The sequence below is a fragment of the Pelodiscus sinensis genome, chromosome 1 (assembly GCF_052426305.1).
Source record: "Pelodiscus sinensis isolate ZL-2025 chromosome 1, ASM5242630v1, whole genome shotgun sequence".
In the NCBI taxonomy this organism is placed as follows: domain Eukaryota; kingdom Metazoa; phylum Chordata; order Testudines; family Trionychidae; genus Pelodiscus; species Pelodiscus sinensis.
This window is the reverse complement of record NC_143052.1, coordinates 258,797,094-258,817,215: the sequence shown is the minus strand read 5'-3', so window position 1 is coordinate 258,817,215 and position 20,122 is coordinate 258,797,094. Positions and strand designations below refer to the sequence as shown.

Genomic DNA, 20,122 nt, shown 5'->3' with positions numbered 1-20,122 from the left:
TCAAGCCCTATCAACTTTCAATGGGACTTATGCTCAGAAATCATTTACATCCAGTCTTTTAAAGCTATTTGGTGACTGCAACACCTACCTCATCTTTAAAAGCAATTTAGGCGTTTAGACACGGCAGTGGCTAAATACTTTTAAAAACATAACTCTTAGGCACTTTTGAAAGTTGTACTGAAGTCTTTAATTACAGCTATGGTCATAAGGTAATAAACAAATACTGCCAAGTAGATTGCCGACAGCATTATTTATTTAGTAATTGATATACTGGCCTCATCTGAGGTTCATACAGGATTACTGTTCTTGAACATGTCAGTGGCAAAGCTTCTGGCGATGTCAGTGCTCCAAGATTTGGCCATGTAGATCCAAAATATCTGAAGTCCATTGAAGTCGATGGAGATGTTTCTATTGACCAGATACGTCCAGTGTTTCTCTGTGCTTGGAAAAAATATTTCAGGGTCTTAGGTGCCACATAGCTACAGGTTGTTTAGATGCCCTCTGAAAGATTTGTTAAATGGAAGAACTAAAAAAAAAAACAGAAAAAATAATTATACAACAAAGTAATCTAGACAAATATCTGCAAGGAAGGGCCCAATGCTGCAGATTTACTCATCTGACTAATCCCACTGACGTTAGTATGATTACTCTGTGCCTACCCAGAACACAGACTGGGGGATCTGGCCCGAAGGAGGTTAAATACTTCCTTGAAAGTTGAATAGTGTAAACTTTTAATTTTATGATTGGGCTGTTTTTCTGCAGAGAGAGGCTATTCATTTGCTTGTGCTTATTTGTCTGATTTTGGTGCCTAAAATCTTGAAGTAGGTCTTTTTAACTTAAAATATTAAAATTAAACATGTTTATATGCATATATACATATAAAATCAAGATTTTAGGAATTAGGTTGGCTGGAAGCAAAAAACCATGTTCTTTCCAAGTACTTGTATAAAAAAAATTCCCAGGGCTTCTGTCTCTGTCACCTGCGGCAGTTTTATTGTGATTTGATTATAATGTTTCCTGCTGCATTTTTATGAATCTACACTACACTATTTTCCGCTTTACAATATGTATCAGAGGAAGTACAAGCCTGAGTTGATCTGCGTAAGGTCACACTTGACTTTTGCAGACTTGGAATATCTAGGTAGAGGGAGGGAGAGAGAGTGTAAAGAAAATGAATATTTGGCAAGGGATATAGTAAGATGGGCCTGGTGCAGTCATACATTTTTAATAGGTTGTCAGCATCAATCCACTTATACACTCTAGAATGTTCTAGTTTCAACCTTGCAATGAAGTCATGGGCATTTGTTTCCTTTTCCCCCAAGATCACAATTGTGGACATGTCTGCCTCATATACAAGGTGCTGCAGCTGTTATAATGGAGTATGTTACCCAGAAGTTTTTAACTCTTAATCAAGAGAATAGATGATCTGAGCAAACACTATATTAAAGAAACTTCTCACATTAATGGAGAATAAAAGAGCCAAACCTAGCTGCTGTACAGACCAGGTTTATGTATACAATCAGAGAAATATATATTGCAGTGAAAGTGTGTGTGTGTATGCATGAATGCCATTGCTTGGTAATGGATAGACTCAGAACTATTCTGCATGGTGTCATAGGCCCTTTACTGCTAACAACTAAAGGAAATTTAGCTCGGGTGGTAGACGGTTGAGGACCTTAAGGATGCAATTTTGTCCCTGTTCTGATGATGAAGTTGGATATAGTCATGAGATCTGATCTAAAACTCATATAAGTCAGTGGCTTTCTGTAGACATGCCATTGGTAGAGGTATTAACACTAAAAGGAATTCATGATTTTGGGCCCGAGACCCAAATAACTTTTTAATACAATGGCTCTGATACCTTTTTTGCATTATGTAACTGTATGTTCCTATTTTACTGTATTTTTGAAACAATTATGCTTGCCAACTGTTCTATTCTTAAAATCTGAAGAGCCTCTAGGGAGTTGCTAAATGTTCAGGAAAGCTTTCTCTTCCTTCCCAGCCAAACTGGAAAGTATCATCTATTCATATATTTGTGATGAAAAACTTGCAGTGTAAATATTGTGGCAGAGCTCTAGCTGTGCCCATGGGTCCTGCTTTCTGGCGGATAGTGTTCAGCCTCAGAGGCTTGCTGTGTCCTACCAGACAATGTCATTTTACTAGCGGCAAGGTTCACAGTCTACTAAGCCATACTCATCATAGGCTAGTCCATAATAGGGGGGGTGAAATCTCTCTATAGTCCTGGTCTCCCTATCCAGGGACAGACTCTGTAGTTGTATGGGGAGGACTGGAGGGGAACCTGGGCTTGCGCACCACTCTGAGTTCTGGCCAGGGAATCCTAAGGCAGTGGCAACAGAAGGGGGTGGTTCTATGCCCTGTCTGGCAACTACTTTCCTGGACCACTTCCCCAAATGACCCTCCTCCCGCACCCAGTACCGTTTATTTGGTACTTGAGCAGCTTATCCTGCCACTCCAGTACATTCTGCCTGACTTGCAGATCCCAGCTCTCACCCAGACTCCTCTTACTCTCAGAACTTTGGCTCCTTCCTTCATCCTCTCATGCCCCTAAACTAATAGAGAGGAGACCTTTAAACCTGTCTCAGCTGATTCTTGATTCCCTTGGTAGTGTTCAGCCTCAGAGGCTTGTCTGATTAGCCTGATTCCCTTACAGATTCCTAATTGGCTCCAAGTGTTCTAACTGGCCTCATTGTGCAGACTGCTTCTGGGAAGTTCCTACTCGGTCTAGGCCAGCCCCTGTCAGTTTAACTAGGGTAAATGTCGGGCGTACACATATATCCCTTTGAATACTCATCTTTAGCCATCTGACCTGACCCTGTCACAATATACTGAACAAAGTTTAATAATATACTGAAGCTCTTTGTTTTGTATAAAGCAATAATTAATGCACACTTTCCTCACAGGTATTTTGTGATTATAGTTACATGTCAGAGTTCTACCCTCTAACATTATTTATAGTCAGTGTGTTCCAATAAAGACACATTTCACAAGAGTTTAATAAAGCAGAATCCACGTGTTCCATTTCCTAGTCTTAACAATGCCAGTCTTTATTCAGTGTCCACAATGGGGTGTACACTTGGTGCAAGAATGGAAATTTCTAACTCCAATGAGAAGCACATTTCCTCTTTCTTCACAAGGACAAATGAGGCAGTATTTCTACAAATGCAGATGGATGTGTTCAGCCTCTTAGGGGTAATAACACATTTGCCCTGTAGATTACCTGCAGGCGATTTACTGTCTAAGACAGGTCCTCAAAGAAAACAGCTGCCTCATATTTTAGACTTATGATACCCAGAAGACACAATGAAATGAAACTGGCATTCTATGAATAACATACATTAATTGAACTATGGGAAAAAACAAATAAACCCCCATGTTTATTTTTCAGTGGGTTTTGATTTGTTTCCGTGTTTTTTTTTCTCTTTTTGATATACAATACTTAGCCTCTGGTGTAGCCCTGTTTCTATAAAAACAATATACCACGTTCTTCTAGTATTGTGAGAAAACTCCATACTAGTAACTAGCATTGCTTAGCAGCATTTTCTTATGTATGTTTCCCATGCAGAAATCTCCTTTTCTGCTGTTACAATCCCTGCTTATCAAACTATATGTAATAACTTCTTCTCACTAGCAAGTAGGGAAGAAAAGAGACTGAACAAGCTGCATTTTACCATATGGCTTACTTTTTTTAATGGTGCTCCATATCTAGCAATTATAGTTTGTCAGCTTTCACTCTGAGCTTAGAATTTAAGAATGCATGCGGGGGAATTGCTTTAATGTAGTTTTATTTCTAAGGCTTGCCAGTTCCCTGTAAGTACACAGTGGGGGCTAAGATTAATGTATTCTAGACCAGCGATTCTCAAACTGGTCTGCAGACCACCCGTAGTCTACAAGCTCCATGCAGGTGATCCATGAATAGTTTCCTCTAATGTTCCAATTTGGACGTTTTTCTGTCAGAAAACAAACTGGTTGTTGATAAAAAATAAAAAACGGCATTGAAGAACATCTTACTGCTCTGATGCAACAATTTGAAGATTACTTTCCAAGTAGACACTGCACCAAGCAACTGAATATGTAATCCTTTCAAAATTGAAATCAGTGAGTCACAAGAGGCACAAGAGTGTTTGCTGGAGCTTTCTTGCGATGAAACTTTATGGTCAGAATTTAAAAGACATTCCCTAATCGAGTTTTGGATTCAAAGAACTGGAGACTACCGAGAACTTGCAGGCAAAGTAGTACTTTTTCTGATGCCATTTGCTACAATGTACCTGTACGAGACAGGATTTTCATGACTTGCTGCCCTCAAGTCCAAGTACAGAAGCAGAATGACTGCTGAACCTGACCTGAGGCTAAAGCTGACAAATATTACACTATCCTTCCCTGAATTTTGCTAACAAAACCACGCACATCCATCACATTAGAAAGGTTAAACTGCTGATATTAAAATATGAGTTGTGTACTTTCACATGTAGAACAAAAACGTTGTTTATTATTAAGGTTTTTTGGTATAATGCTTTTATCCAATACAAGTAACATTTGGAAAGAGCATTAAGTGGTCTGTCAAACCCCCTGCAATTTTCAAGAGGTCTGCAGGAAAAAAAAAGCTTGAGAACCCTTGTTTTAGATAGTTACTCAAAGGTTACATCTACACTGCAGGCTTCTTGTGCAAGAATTTTTTGTAGAAGAGATCGTCTGCAAAAGTTATTGTGTAAGAGCGCATCCACACTGCCATGTGCTTTCGTGCAAGAGAACGTCCACACTGCTATAGACGCTCTTGCGCAAGAAAGCTCTGATTGCTATTAACAGATTGACCATCAGAGCACCTGTGCTTTTTCCGATAAGGATTTCTTGCGCAAGAAACCCCTGTTGTCCGTCTACACATGCCTTTTTGCGCAAGAGCTCTTGCGCAAAATGGCTTATTCCTAATAGAAAGAGGAATAATTCTTGCGCAAAAAGCCCTGTCTTCTAATCATTTACTGTACTTCTTCTTGTGCAAAAACGCCCTTGTAGTGTGGATGCTCCATGAGTTTTTGCGCAAAAACTCTGCAGTGTAGACGTAGCCTAAGAGATGGGTTTAAGTCCTTTCTTCCCCCTCTGTGTTCTAAAAAGGTTGCAATTTCTCCTCTCAGAACTTGGTCTCAGCTCCTAGTGTAAGACATATTTCCTTGCTGAGCCTTGGAAACAAATATAATTTTGTCCAAAAGTGAAATATGAATAGCCATTAGCTTTTAATATTAGTGGCACTGATACAGTCACTTGATCTTTAAGCCACTAGTGCATGGAAGTTGTTCTTGCTCTAATGTTTGATGTTAACCTCATAAACAACCAGCAGTTAGTGCAATTTAGGAACATAGGAAGAGATCATTAGTAGAGCTGTCTGAAAAAAAATTGTGAGGATTTTTTTTTCTCATTGGAATTTTCCGCTTCATCAGAATGTTGGCCTTCTGTGGAAATGGTTTCTGTTTCAACAGTATTATGATGGAACCCAGACAGAGTGCCAGTGGTATCTTGCCTAGGGTTGCCAACACTCCAGGATTGTCCTGGAGCATCTAAAAATTAAAGCTTGATGCTTAATTGAAGATTGTCATGTAATGAAACTTCCAGTAATACATCCAACCAACTATAATCCTGGCTTCTAGGCAGATTTTAAAATCTCTCTGAAAGTTGGGCAATCCAGGTTTTGAGGCCCTAGTTTTATGGCAGTCAGAGCTTCTCAGAGACCTAGGCTCTAAAGCAGTTTGGCAGGCAGACACTGTTGGAATCGAGGAGCCAAGACTTTCCAGGATTATGTCTCTAAAGTAGCACATTTTGTTGACTGCCTTGGAGCTGGGGACCCCAAAGTTTCCATTCCTGGGGCTCTAATCTCTTTCACAGAGAATTTCAAAAGGTTTGCTTCCATATCAGAACTAAACCAATTTTTGAAATATCAAAATTCTCCATGGAATAAAATGACCTTTTCTGCCCAGCTCTAATCACTGACTATGTAGCTGAGTAAATTACAACAGGAAACATTTTATTGACCAGAAAACTAAATCAACAGCCATTGTTACTCAGCTGAAACGGATTGGAAATGTTATATCAGTAGGAATGTAGGGGTTAAAAATCAAATAATAAATTTCCTGAACAAGCAGAACACTAGCCAAGATGGCTAAGATGCACATGGAGAGGTGAACAACTCTAATAACAGAGTTAATAGCATCATTTTTTGTGTAATTGTCACATTATTGGGTTTTAATGTGAGTTAGGCAAGTCATTGTTACATCCAATAGTGTGTGTTTGCCTAAAATTCAGTGCAAAGAGGGCCACATGAGGTGTCAAACAAAAGCTTATGCTATGCTGACTCTGCCTAGCCTACTCACGTACAATCTGTGTGTGTAAAGTTATGAATATGGGCTTTGTATTTATATTTTAAATGTTTTCTACTGGGAGGGTTGTTCAATACTGCATGGACAATGGCTCTAAAGGGTTGCCCATTTATACCTGAGGAGCAAACAATAGCCCCTTGCCTGAGAAGGACACACCTGGGGATTCCATGGTTCCTTGCCTAAAAAAGTCATCAAGTGGTTTGTGGGTCATGTGATCAGCCCATTTTGGGAGACATCAGCGCACAGGAGAAGAATGGGTTTTCCCTCTACATGGGCAAGGTTATAAAAGTATTCTGAAGGTGCCTCCATCTTGTCATTGCTTTTGCCTTACTCTCCAGAAGCATCTTTGCCAAGGACAGAGGGCCAAGAAGGATTTGTAGACCCAACCTAGCATAGGATGTACACCAGAGACTTTCAAGCTGGCAGTTTGTTACATCTCTGCTAAGAGCCTGCATCAAGAACTTGGCAATAGATATATGTAATGTATGTTATTTAACTATCTCACTCTCTACCTTTTCTTTCTTTTATGAATAAACCTTTAGATTTTAGTTTCTAAAGGATTGGCACAGCATGCTCTTTTGGGTAAGGTCTGAGGTACAAATTGAGGGACTGTGGCTCACCCTTTGGGACCGGGAGAACCTGTTCAGAGTTGGTGAGATTGGTTTTTATAACCACTGTGTAAGGAGCAATGCTGGTTGTGGTACAGATAAAGTTGGTGTGTCTAAGGGGATTTGCTTGTGAGACTTCTTGCTGGCCTGAATGGCAGCTGAAGTGCTCTATGTGACTGGTTTAGCACCTTATAGGGAAGGACCCCAGTCTTGGGCTGCAAGTAGCCCTGGTTCTGAAGAATTCGCCCTGATTTGACACTCACAGCAGTACCATCAGACCACCTGTTATATTGCAGTAATTCATTTAAAACTATCAACTTTCTGTAGTGTAGAGCCTCCTAAATTTTATCAGACTTTTCCTTAGAGAAATATAAAGATTGACATATGGGAGTAGCTGGAGCAACTTCATCTCAAAATCAGCACTGAAGGGAGATCATGTCAGCAGAATCAAACGGAGTTCCATGGAGACGGATTTCATTTTCTGGTTATGTTCTGTTTTGTGAGGAGGGTGAGTACTAAGTAAGTTTCCAGCTTTTTTCTTGTATCTTAAAAACATAATTCAGTGTAAATCACTGGAAAGTGATACTTGTCAGTGACTGGGACTTGAATAGTTCTGCCCAGTGGCTAGAGTATCAGGTGATAGTCAGGAATAAGAAGGTGGATGTCAGATCTGGAGTCAGAGTCAAGAGTCAGAACTGAGTTACCTGGTGCAAGACAAGACAAGACAAGTGGATGCTTTCAGCAGTCGCTGAACTGCCGTTGGGCTTAAGAGCCAGTCGACTGATTCTTCCAACCAATTAGTAGGCATAGCCAATCAGCTAGCCTACTACAGGCCAGCTGCAATCATTAGGTTGCTTGGAGACTGGCTCTGATGCACTGAGTTCAAGTCTGGCAACCAACTCTCTATCTCCTAAAGCCTACCTGCTCATCATTAGCCTCTGGATAGAAGAACCAGGTAAAGTAAGCCTTATTTTCTCCTGGCCTCTGCCATGATGCCAAGGAAACCATCCCAACCATTCATGCCTGCTAGGGGAGTACCTTTTACCCAGTCCCATAATGGCTTAGCAAACTGCCAACAGTCAGGAGAAATCCACTCATATCATCAACCAAAAGGAACCCAGTCTGCATCTAAACACTCAGTCTATTACTAGAAGAGAACTATTTTCCACCCAACCAACTATCACACAGCCAGTGACTGCAGGACAATCATACCTGCCATCCTAAATAATAGCCTTCATGAGGTGTTTACAAGAAAGGAGTATAGTAGATTGACTAGGTCGGGAATGGAAGCAATAATAAATTTTGGGATGAGAAATGTGTATAATTGTTGAATTTGGGGAAAGAAGTGTATGGAATTGGAGAACTGTTTTCTTATTGTGGGTTTTGTATGATGGATGTCTTCATTTTTAGGAATATATTGTGCGTCAAAGATAGAATGGGAATTTTATTAAAATTCTGACAGCACATCATTGTACAATGCTATCTGATAAAATACCATTCCAAAAGTTTGACATTCCAGAACACAGAAGTCACATACTGCCCTTCTTGCATTAAGGAACAAAGATCACCTGATTCTTCCTCTTTATTGTGACAAAATAGCAACAATATTAAGGGGAAATTATACTTTATATTTTAGAGCTTTAGAGGTTTCCTGTCATGAAGTTACTCTGCTAAACTTGTCTGTTGAATAGCTTTTTCCATCAGAGGTAGCAATAGGACAGAACACAATGACACTAACATGGATGAATAAATGCAGACACCAGTTGGTTAGATCACATTGTTGCCAAATAACCAGAAACAGAACACTGGCCAATGTGTTGGCTAGTGATATTTGAGGAATGGTACATAATAGTTGGTTGTTATAATGGAATTCAGAGAGTCTACTTAGGGATACTACTTTTAATTATAAGTACAGGCAGTCCCCGACTTACGCGGATCCGACTTATGTCGGATCCGCACTTACAAACGGGGCTTTCTCGCCCAGGAGGTCGAGGTGGCGGATTGCTACCTGCGAGCTCCGGGGCGAGAGAGCCCCGTTTGTAAGCTGCTCCCGGTGCCCCTGGTCTGCTGGAGACCGGGACTGAAGCTGCAGCAGCTCTGCTCCCTGTGTCCCTGGTCTGCTGGGGGAGGGGCACACAGCTAGTGTGCCCCCCCCCCCCAGCTGACCAGGCTTTTGTTGTGGACCCTGGGGCAGAGCAGCTGGGGCACTGCCGATTGGTCCTGCAGCACCGCTCTGGGCACTACTGGCCCAACCCGGCAGTACCCCAGCTGCTCTGCCCCAGGTCCTGATTCAGCCGCTGCTGGTCAGTTTCAGCAGTGGCTGAATCAGGACGCCTGGGGCAGAGCAGCTGGGGTGCTGCTGGGTTGGTCCAGTAGCGCCGAGGAGCGAGGAGCGATGCTACTGGAGCAACCCAGCAGCACCCCAGCTGCTCTGCCCCAGGCATCCCCAAGTCAGCCGCTGCTGAAACTGACCAGCGCTGACTACAGGAAGCCCGAGGCAGAGTTGCTCTGCCCCAGGCTTCCTGGAATCAGCCGCTGATCAGTTTCAGCAGCAGCTGACTTGGTGACGCTTGGGGTTCTTAAGTTGAATCTGTATGTAAGTCAGAACTGGCGGTCAGTTTCAGCAGCGGCTGAATCTGGACACCAGTTCCGACTTACATACAGATTCAACTTAAGAACAAACCTACAGTCCCTATCTTGTACGTAACCAGGGGACTGCCTGTACAGCCAGTCCCCGAGTTGCAAACGGTCAACTTACGACTGTTTGCAGTTACGACCGAAGCTGTCGTAAATGGCGGACCCCGAGTTACGAAGACAATCCACACTTATGAACAGCGCAGTCACATGTAACTCTATGGGGTCCGACTTATGAACAAACTGAGTTACGACCAATTGCTTGGTCCGTAACCGCTTTGTAAGTTGGGAAGAGGCTGTAGTACTCAATAAAATAGCTTCTTATTTTAAGGCTGCGTTTCATATACAAAAAAAAAGATTGTTTTTCTTGTTTCTGGGATATGTGGTCTTATATAAGATTCTTTTAACCATTTCTTGGCCAGTTATGGACAGTCTCCAAAATATACAATTGCAGTTTTGTTCAGGCCCTGATTCTGTGAATCCCTTACCCTTGATGCTGAAGATTCAATAGTTGCATGACTTGTTCCCTAATGAGTTTGGATACAGTGTTCTCTTTGCTTGTCCATAAAAGCATGTAGACTAAAGACACACTCTTTATTGCTTCCAATAGGAAACATAAATGGAAGCAACTGTGAGCCATGTGAGTCAAGAACTTGTTTTTTTTAAATAATTTAATTTCCCTTTTTGAAAATTCATATGCAATGGTCTATTCATAAATGGTGAGCATACCTATATAACACCACCCAATAAATGCTCAACATTGTCAGATTTAGACCTCTCATATCTTCAGTAGATGAGTTTCTTTGGTCCACTGTCATGCATAACATCAAGGGCAGGAACTGGGGCTGTACGTTAGAGAGATTGTGACCTTTGCTGACATAAATGGTAAAAATTACATTCGTAATTTTTCTCTCAGTCTTCAAAATGTTATGTTACATTACTAGCAAAGAAAGTGACATTCTAGTTACATATTTGACTTTTATCTTGACTGTGTCCTTTTAACTTTGTATTCTATAACTTCTGTTGATTTAGTTCACAGTCTGAATATTGTTTCTATGTTGTTTTGTGCCATTTATTTTTCTGTGGCTGTTAGGCAGCTATTTTTATTGCAGTATTTTAAAGGGAAGATTATAAAATATATTTTAATTGGGAACGTCTTAGGACAGGACTGTGTCTCCTTAAATATCTGGAAAGTTCATAGTACAATGTAAATATGATCTTAGAAAAATAATGAAGAAAAATACAGGGTTGGATTGTGATTGTAAAATCTCTTGCTGCTTGGAAAGTACTGCAGTATGGCTTTTAAGTAGCTGTCATTGATATATAAACATGTGAGAGTGGCTGCAGAAAACAAAGTTTCTTGTTGGTATAAAGGGATCATTTTTAATTCTTCTTTGAGTAGTGTCCCAATGGGTGCTCCATTTCAGATGTGCCTGGCCTTTAATCATTGATTTTTGGGAGCAGTGCCCATTCAGCCCTCTCATGCAACCCACCACCTTGTGCTCCATGCTGAGGCAACATGAGGCTGTGCAGAAAAGCTGCTCTCAGTTCTTTCTCAACTGTCTTTGGACAATGACAGTCTGCTGTGTGCTTATTCACTCTAACATTGTATAATTAGCATGTAGGTAGTTACCTTTTACTGTCAGTTGTCCAACATGGATTCAGTACCGAGTTGGGAACCTGTCTCCAAAGGTACAGAAACACATTTAAAAAGAGTTCTGTGCCGTCCCTGAACAGCACTTTGTACTAAGCGAATGAAAGTCAATTGTACCAAAGTCTCCTTGGTTACTGGTGATGCTGATGGATTTGGAGTTAAGTCATTCCCATGCCAAACGTTTGGTACTAGTTGTGGTGATACTGCAGCCATCCTCCACAGTTTCTTGCTTACCTCAAAAGATCTGCTAATATCTTCAGAGCCATAGTCTTCTCTGTTGATATATGTGTGTGTATGGGTAGGTGGGAGGGGGTTGTCAGCATCAAGATTCTTCCATCATCTTCAGTACCATACTTTCCCTCATCTACTTTGCAAAACGAACAGCTGTCCCTTCCTTTGGGGTCTGTGGACTTTCAAATATCGGTGTAGGATTCTGTTCTAGACATATTTCTCTCCCTGCTTGGCAGCTGTAATACAGGATTTAATTCAGGAAGTTAGACATCAATTGACATCCTTCTCACAGTAACACAGATAGATACCATTTGGCACCTCTCAGTTGCCTTGTTGGGACTGTGAGAATTCTATCATCAGCATTTTACACTAGAGCTGTCACATCACAGGAGAGAGCGGAGTCGGTCCCACCTTTTGTACCATTGCTTGTGCCAGAGGGCACAGGAAGCAAGGCAGATAAGGAGATGGCTCCTCTTCTTAATATTTCCTCCTCATAACCTGATGATAGTAGGATGCCTCTGCCACCTATGTTGAATGACTTCAAGCAAGTTTAAGAACTGATGTAGCAAATTGCAGTCATACTTCAGATTCCCTTAAAAGATACTCAAGAGTCTCACTATAAACTCCTAGATATTTTGCACACTTCAGCATCTATAAGGATCATCATTCTAGTTCGTGAAGCTCTTATGGGACCTGCTAAGACTATTTGGCAAACCTCAGGTATAACACTAACCTCCCTGCTTGGGGACAGATTAAAAAAAAAGTTCCTTGCCAGGGAATCTGGGTTTCTGTTTTCACACCCAACTCCAAATTCCCTTGTAGTGCAGGCTGTTAATGCACAAGGCAGACAACATAGATCAAAGTCTATTCTGCGGAGTAAATGTTGGAATATGTAAGAATTAATAGGGGTTCGGGAAGGCAATAGTGGTAGGGGGTCTGGCCAGAGCAAACATTGTCCTTTGAACATGTTTTTTCCCCTTCATTCTTGCAGCTTAAAAAATAACTGCACTGAACAGTGTCTTCTTTATTTGGGCTTCTCACTTGCTCTGTAAAAATACTTTCATGGTCACATTCTTTGTAATCTCTGTTATCTGTTCATTAGTATTTTTTATATTATATATTTTTTTGAATTAATATGTTAGAGATTATAAATGATGTGATTTTTGAAAGTATTTTTATTCAGATAGTGAGAAGACAAAACAAAGAAGACACTGTTCAGTGCAACTTTTTTTTTAAGCCTATAAGGATGAAGGGGAAAATCATGTTCAAAGGACTCTCTGGCCAATCTTGTGGCCAGACCCCTACACTATTGCCTTCCTGGACCCCAGGCAGCCAATAGAAATGTAGGTAGGAATTTCAAACTGGGACAAAGGAATTTTTGGGTTTTTTCCTTCCTTTGTCTCTGGGGCAGTTTCTCTCTAGCTATTGAAGGGGACAAGATGTCTCCCTCTAAGAAAATACTCTTCACAGTCTGTAAGTAGGATAAAGTTTAGATAAATCCATTAGGTTATTTTTTAATGGTTTGAGAAATGTGATTTGGTCTGTGCATTAAAAAATGAGTTTTGCTCTCCTTTGTAACTAAGTTCCTGGCATATTGTAAATTTCTCTCCATGAGTATATTATTTTGTTACTGTTCCATCTAGTCATTATGCTTGCAACAGGAATATTGTGCTGATAATAACAATTCTTTCTCTTTCCTTTTTATTAACCTGGTATTGGTTAATTTTTGTGTCCTGGTTTGTACTTTAGGGATGAGATTTCCCAAGTAGTCTCTCCCTTGTTGCTTTATTAATATTTAGGTGATGGCGGTGGTGTTTTTAATCCCAAAATCTAGGTTGTTAAGATTTTAGGTGGAAGTTTTATACCAAAGCCTAGTAGATAAGGTTTTGGGATACTTTTGCTGGCCCCCACTTCTGTATTTATCGTGCTAGAGTAGGGAAGGAGCCATGACAGTTCCCCAAGTAAGCATGAAGCAGGAGTGCTGTGTTGGCCCAGCCTCTCCCTTGTGCACTCATCATACTTCCATAGTGCAGTGGTTCTCAACCTTTTATATACTGCAGATTAGCAAACCCATTGACAAACTTTTGGTGGACCAGTAACATTTTAGTTGCATGTTTGCATATTCATTAGGGGACACAGATATTATAAGTAGGATTAATATGTGTAGTATTCTAAGAGAATTGCATGGTCTACAGCAGTTTCCCATGGCAAGGGCAGACAGGTTACCATGACATCTTTGGCTGCCAAATCTGCTGCCTAATTTCCTTTTACTGACAGATTTTTCTGTGTGCTTAGATTTTTACCATGTCATCCAGCATTAGCTACATAATACAGAACTTTGTTTCTCCTCCATCCACATATATTCTAAGCCCACCAGACCAGAATCAGCACAGCCTGGAACACCCAATTCAAATAAAAGATGATGGTGATCTTAGAGCTAGATCCTTTTTCTTCCATCAGTACACTGATAACTGCTGTTAGTTCTGCACACTGAGTTGACTTATTCCCACAGTTATACTGCAAAGTATTTACAATCACTCAGTCCTTTAACTTCACTGCTGCTAAATCGTCCCTCCTTCAGCCCTCGGCTACTTTTATCCATATACCATATATCTTTCTCCTTGCTAACCTTGTTAGCATTTAATTCTTTAAAAATTGGTTGTTGAGTGCTAGCTGAGCTAATTTCACATTCACAGGGCATTTCATGTACGCAGAATCCTGCCACTCATTCCTTTGGCTCTTTTAGATGTTCTGCCTCTACATTTTCTCCCTGCAATACCAGAGTCCATTTCTGAATTCATTGCTTACCTGTCTAACTGATACTTGGCCCTCCAGAAGTACTTTCAGAGAGCTATGGTGACTGGAGTTGAATACTTTGTCCGCCTACCAGATATTTTATTCAATGCTTGACCAATATGCAGGCAACACAATTCTTTCACAGCAGCTGTGGTGAAGTAGAGCGTGTTGCACTGGGAGATAGAGTGGGAAGGGAAGCAGGCTGCCAAGTTACCCCTGCCATGGTGAGTAAGGGGGAGCCTTATCCCTGCTGCTAGGCCTCCCAGGTAATCTTGTTGGCTGTCTTGAGCCTTATGGAGCTCATCCATAGGATGGTTGAGGCAGCTGCCACGGGGCCTGGAGTGGCCATCAGAAACTATTCCTCTCCATTGTGACTGATGTTCTACACTAACCCTTCCCCTGCCAACACCACTACAGTATTTTTACCATGGGATAGCCCCGATTTTCCTGTGAGATGGACACTGCAAAGAGGTCTTTCAACCCTAGTGGGAGTGCTTCCCTCATGGGCTGAACCTTCTTCCAAACACTTAATCTTTTCTTATCTTTCTCCAATTTCTCCTTCTCTTCCCTGAGTTGTCAAAAGGATACCCAGGTCTTTTTTCTTTCTTTCTTTTTTTCCTGATCTAATCTGTACCTTTCAAGTCTTTGTTCTATGCTCCAGATCCCTCTTCTCCCTGAAGATTACCTGGGCAAGAGTCTAAAAAATGTGGCTTCTATTAATACAGTTTTCATAGTTATCCCCTGTTATGCTGACTGGAATGGCTCATGGCTCTGAATACCAGCCTTACGGCAGACTATCAAGAGGCAGGGTAAACATTCTCACAAATGACTGTATGTTCTCCAAGTAAATTTCACTAATCCCGTAACAAGGATGTACTCTGAAAGCAGTCTTATCATGGGGTCATAGAGTCTCCTTGAACATCCAGTCTATCTTGCCATCCAAGCAAGCTGAACTTGTGCTAGATGGTGGTTTTACTCCAAAAAATTACAATAATATTCAAAAGTTTCAGGAGGTAACCGCATTAGTCTGTGCAGGATAAATTACAAAAAAAAACAACAAATGGTCTGGTAGCACTTTATAGACTAACAAAACATGTAGATGGTATGATGAGCTTTTGTGGGTACAGCCCACTTCTTCAGATGACTGGAGTTTTGAGTTTAGGATGTGCAGACACATAATAAATAGGGGAGAAGTGAGATGCGGGGTGGAAGAAAAAAAGAGGGGGAGGGGGGAAACAAGGAGCAGAAGTTATGAAAATATCAAAGGGAAAAACAAGTAGGCAGAACTGGCAGTCCCAGAGAGGCATAAGGATCTTGTGCAAAATGGGGGGGTTTACACAAAAAAAACCCGTCGACACTGCTTCTTTTTGTGCAAAAATCCCCTGCGCAAAAAGAAACAGCAGTAAATATGCTAATGATGTTGCAACTCATGTTAATGAGTCCCTCATTAGCATATTTTCTGTTGAAAAAACTTGTAGTGTAGATGTAGCCTGAGGGTGTGTCTAGACTACAGGGTTTTTTCGAAAAAAGTGGCCTTTTTTTGGAAAAGCTTTCCCTGCACCTATACTGCTGCCAAATTCTTTCTAAAGTAAAACAAAAGAATGCGGCAGCTTTTTCGACTGTGGAAAACCTCGTTTTACAAGGAATAATGCCTTTTTTCAAACGTGCTCTTTCGAAAAAAGGCGCTATGTAATGCAAACTGTGCTTTTTCAAAAGAGAGCATCCAGACTGCCTGGGTGCTCTTTTTTGAAAAAGGGGATTGCTTTTTCGAAAGTACTGGTTGTAGTCTAGACGCTCTTTTTTGAAAGAGGCTTGTAGCCTAGACGTAGCCTGACTGTAGACCTTCTTTCCTTAGGGAGACCCTCTTTCCTATGAGTGAGGTCTTGTTGTAATGCATCTCCCCTGACTGTGGGGGATTTGCAGTTTTAGCAATTATTTTTAGAGTTACAGAGCAAATATTATAAAATTACTTTCTAGCATGGGACACAGATATTATAAGTAGAATTAATATGTGCAGAATTCTAAGAGAATTGCATAAAGTATGCACATTAAACACATTCCTATAACTAGTATTTATTTTAATAATACTAACCCAGATGTAAGCCAGACTGGTTTTCAGCTCCACATTTGTCAGCATTCTGAGACATTGGCATAAGCTGGCACCGGGCTGGCACCCTTACCAGTGCTTTGTTCTGAACACATCAGGACTAGGGGCAATTAGTACAATATATTCCTTACATGTGGAAGGCAGTATAACTAGTAACAATTGATATCAAGTAGGTGTTCCCTTGTTAGTCTGTTGAACACATTTTGCTCTCACATCCAAACAAGCTGATCTGCCATTTCACTTGAATCTTCTTCTAGAAGTGCTTTAAGGCAAACGTGTAAGCCTGAGCTGTTCTTAATCATATAACATTTCTCCCCAGTTTGCTGCTAAATCTGAATCAGTAAGGCAGGTGGCACACTACCCAAGGCTCGCTGCAGTATTTTATGCTAATCTTGCAGCTAGCTCATCTTTTGCACTGCAGGGGTGGCCAACCTCTAGAGTCACATGCGGCTCCTTACATTGGTATCAAATCCAGGACTGGAGCTACAGGTGCCAAGGTTCCAGTGGGCCAAAGGGTGCTCTTTGTTCAACCCCCCTGCTCTGCCTTAGGCACTGTCCCCCTCCACTCTTTCCCCCTAGGATCCTGCCACTTCCCACTCTCTCCACTGAGCCTCTCACACCCAGGCTTCCACCACCAGCATCTCCCACTGAGAAAGAGTCGATCACAGTGGGCAGAAGGAAAAGGAGAAGGAGGCACTGAGTGGTGGGGCTGCCAGTGGGTGGGATGTGCTGAAAGGTGTGGTGGGGAGATGATCAGGGCTGGTGACATAGAACTGTTGATCTTTGGCAATGTGCATTGATCAATTCTGGATCCTTCTCAGGTTTAGGTTGGCCACCCCTGTTTTACAGTAATCCTTTCAACAGCCACTGGGTAAACATGTTCCAATCATCTCCAGATGGGCATCCCCAGTATTTAACAACATGATGGGTATGTCTACACTACCCTCCTAGTTTGAACATTTCACGAGGAGTAACGGTAGTTCGAACTAGGAAGCCTAGTTCGAACTACCTAGTTCGTGCCCCGTGTAGCCGCGCTGCACGGGGTTCGAACCAGCTGGGTTTTAAAAATGGCGGCTCCCCGCTTATGCAAATGAAGCCCGGGAAATTCAAATCCCGGGCTTCATTTGCAAGTGCGGTATGCCTACATTACCCTGCTAGTGTAGACATACCCGAAGCTCCAAGCTACCAAGGGAACAGGTCTCAAAAATAATCCTTTTGTTGTCCTCTGTCACAGGGCGCACACTCACCCCCACAGCACCTCCTGCCAGTCACTCTGGGAATCAGCACTCCTCCCGCAGAGTGCCCTCTGCTGGTAAGTGTCCCGGCCTCTATAGCCAGTCTTCTGCTGGTTCAACTCCATGTCCCTTCCTGGCCACAGTGCCCTTCCTCCTCAAAATGTCCTAGGTCAGTGCCCCTGCACTTTGGGGTCCTTCACTCCCAGGGAACCCCCAATTCCCATTTACCCACCTTGCCTCAGTGCCCCACTGCCAGTTATCATCTAGCCTCTCACCTCAGAGGCAAACTGCAGTCTGAAATGGCCACTCATTATTGGCAAAGGGTTGTGGACTTGCTGCCTTTGCCTATGCTGGCTGTCTCCCTGCAGCCTAAAACACTAAGACCTTGCCTCAGCCCTGCAGCCTGCCCCAGCTCTGCCTGCCTTTTCCCAGCACTTCTCTGTCTCAGAAAGCCTCTAGTTTCTCTGGCAGCCAAGTTCTTCCTTCTCCCCAGTTAGAGCAAGAGTGTGTCTTTCTCCTTCCTCCAGGAGCCTTTATTTATACAGCCCCAGCTGGAACCTAATTGGCTGTCTCTGCCTCACCTATGGACTCTACTCTCTTAGTCCTTCCGGGCTAGGTTTTAACCCTTAAAGAGCCAGTGAGTGGCAGACGCCCTCTCACATCCTCCCACTTCCTTCCACCTTATCAACAATAGAAGCCTGAGACACAACCCCCAATTCTGATTAAACATTTCTCATCTTAGACTGTGGGTAACTCATTTTAGCATTCTGATAACCAGATAAGAGCATATGAGCCTGAACAGTCCCTTGTGCATAGTTACATCCCATAGCTATTCTGTGAACTGGAAAATCTCTCCAGAATCCTGCCTCCCATCATGTTGGCATCTCCATAGTTGGTTTTGTAGACTTGTCACCTGATCTGTAAGCTGTTGCTGTACCTTCCCAGTTTTTTTCACAACTCTCACTGTTTTAAAAATGTCTCGTTGAATTGTGCAGCATGAATGAGTGTGATAATGCACACAGTCCTGCCAGGAGAACACATGCAGCTCAAAGGAGGGCAAGTGGTGGGATGGCTCCTTTGGGTGTGGGGGGAGGGAAGCAACTTTAATTTCGAGAAGGTGTTCAGTCGGAGCCCAGCTGCATGAAGATGTTGAGAGGCTGTGATAGCTGGAGGCTTCTCCCAGCCACAATTAGCAAGGCTAGGCCCCAGCCAGCACCATCCACATTTGGGTCTGTCCTGGAGATCTGCTGGTGCCCTAGTAGAGGGGAGGCTACTAATTATCTGCCCCACTGCAGCCTCTCCTGCATGGGCTTTCCCTTGATGGTGCTGCAGGTGCCCACATGCTTTATCCTTTAGGATCTCGTAGGTGCAGTTTATGTGACACGCTTAACAGAAGAATCCAGCAAATGCCTATGATCAGGCGCTACTAAAAGCTTTTTATCCATGGGCCCAATTGGGGCTCTGGAGAAACTGATTTAGAGATGTAAACCAATCCAGTGATTTAAGTTAGGAAATTAGTAGTATCCATGCAAAATTTGGTGGGTTTAGCTCTTACCGTTTCTGAGATCTTTTGGAATTATCAGTGGGCTCAATTGGGGCTCTGGAGAAACCAGGGGAACCAATTTTGAGATATAACCAGTCCAGTTTGTTTAAATTAGGAAATCAGTAGTATCTGTGCGAAATTTGGTGTTTCTAGCTCTTACCGTTTTGGTGATCTTTCAGGACAAACAAACAAACTTTCAGAAATATTTATAAGACAAGATGTAACAGCTCTTTTGCCTACATAGACAGGGCCCAGATGCAGGAAGTTTAGGTAGAGGGTGATGCACTGTTACTATTCATGTCACATATCATATAGGTTATATGCATTTTTGCAAGCTACTATCATCTACATATCTTACATGTAAGGTGCAATCACTTTGCAGATTGTGTAAGGCAAGCTTATCAGTTCAGGGTGTTTCTGCCTACTGTGTTTACTATAAAGAAATCCACAATAGTTATTTCAGTGATTACTTGCTCAGACATGCCTTATCTTAATTTGGGCCTGCACATGTTAGCTTACGCAGCCATACTTCACTACATATAGGTGTGTTAGTTGGAGGGAATGGTCTCCTTGTCTCAATTCCCACACTCGTTATCATCACCCTGCTAGAGAGTCCCTAACCTCACGTATTCACAGTGGCTACGTCTACACTGGCCCCTTTTCCGGAAGGGGCATGTAAATTTCACTAGTCGTCGTAGGGAAATCCACGGGGGATTTAAATATCCCCCGCGGCATTTAAATAAAAATGTCCGCCGCTTTTTTCCGGCTTTTAAAAAGTAAGAATAAGAGCCTCCGGAAAAGGGCACTTTTTCCGGAGGATCGGGGCCAGTCTAGACGCTCTTTTCCGGCTTTTTTAAAAGCCGGAAAAAAGCGGCGGACATTTTTATTTAAATGCCGCGGGGGATATTTAAATCCCCCGCGGATTTCCCTA

The 20,122-nt window shown here is 42.1% G+C and overlaps 1 protein-coding gene across 2 annotated transcripts in view; it reads left to right on the top strand.

Moving 5' to 3' along the window:
* GPC5 (glypican 5) overlaps positions 1–20,122 on the top strand; it is a 935,733-nt gene that overhangs the window by 539,544 nt on the left and 376,067 nt on the right. Inside the window, exon 8 of one of the 2 annotated variants that reach the window (XM_075918825.2) lies at positions 6,722–8,982. The exons of the other annotated variant lie outside the window; for it this stretch is intronic. Within the exon in view, the coding sequence (XP_075774940.2) occupies positions 6,722–6,723 (2 nt within the window). The 3' untranslated portion in view covers positions 6,724–8,982. Of the gene's footprint in view, positions 1–6,721; positions 8,983–20,122 lie in introns of those variants that run through there. 2 annotated transcript variants of the gene reach the window in all.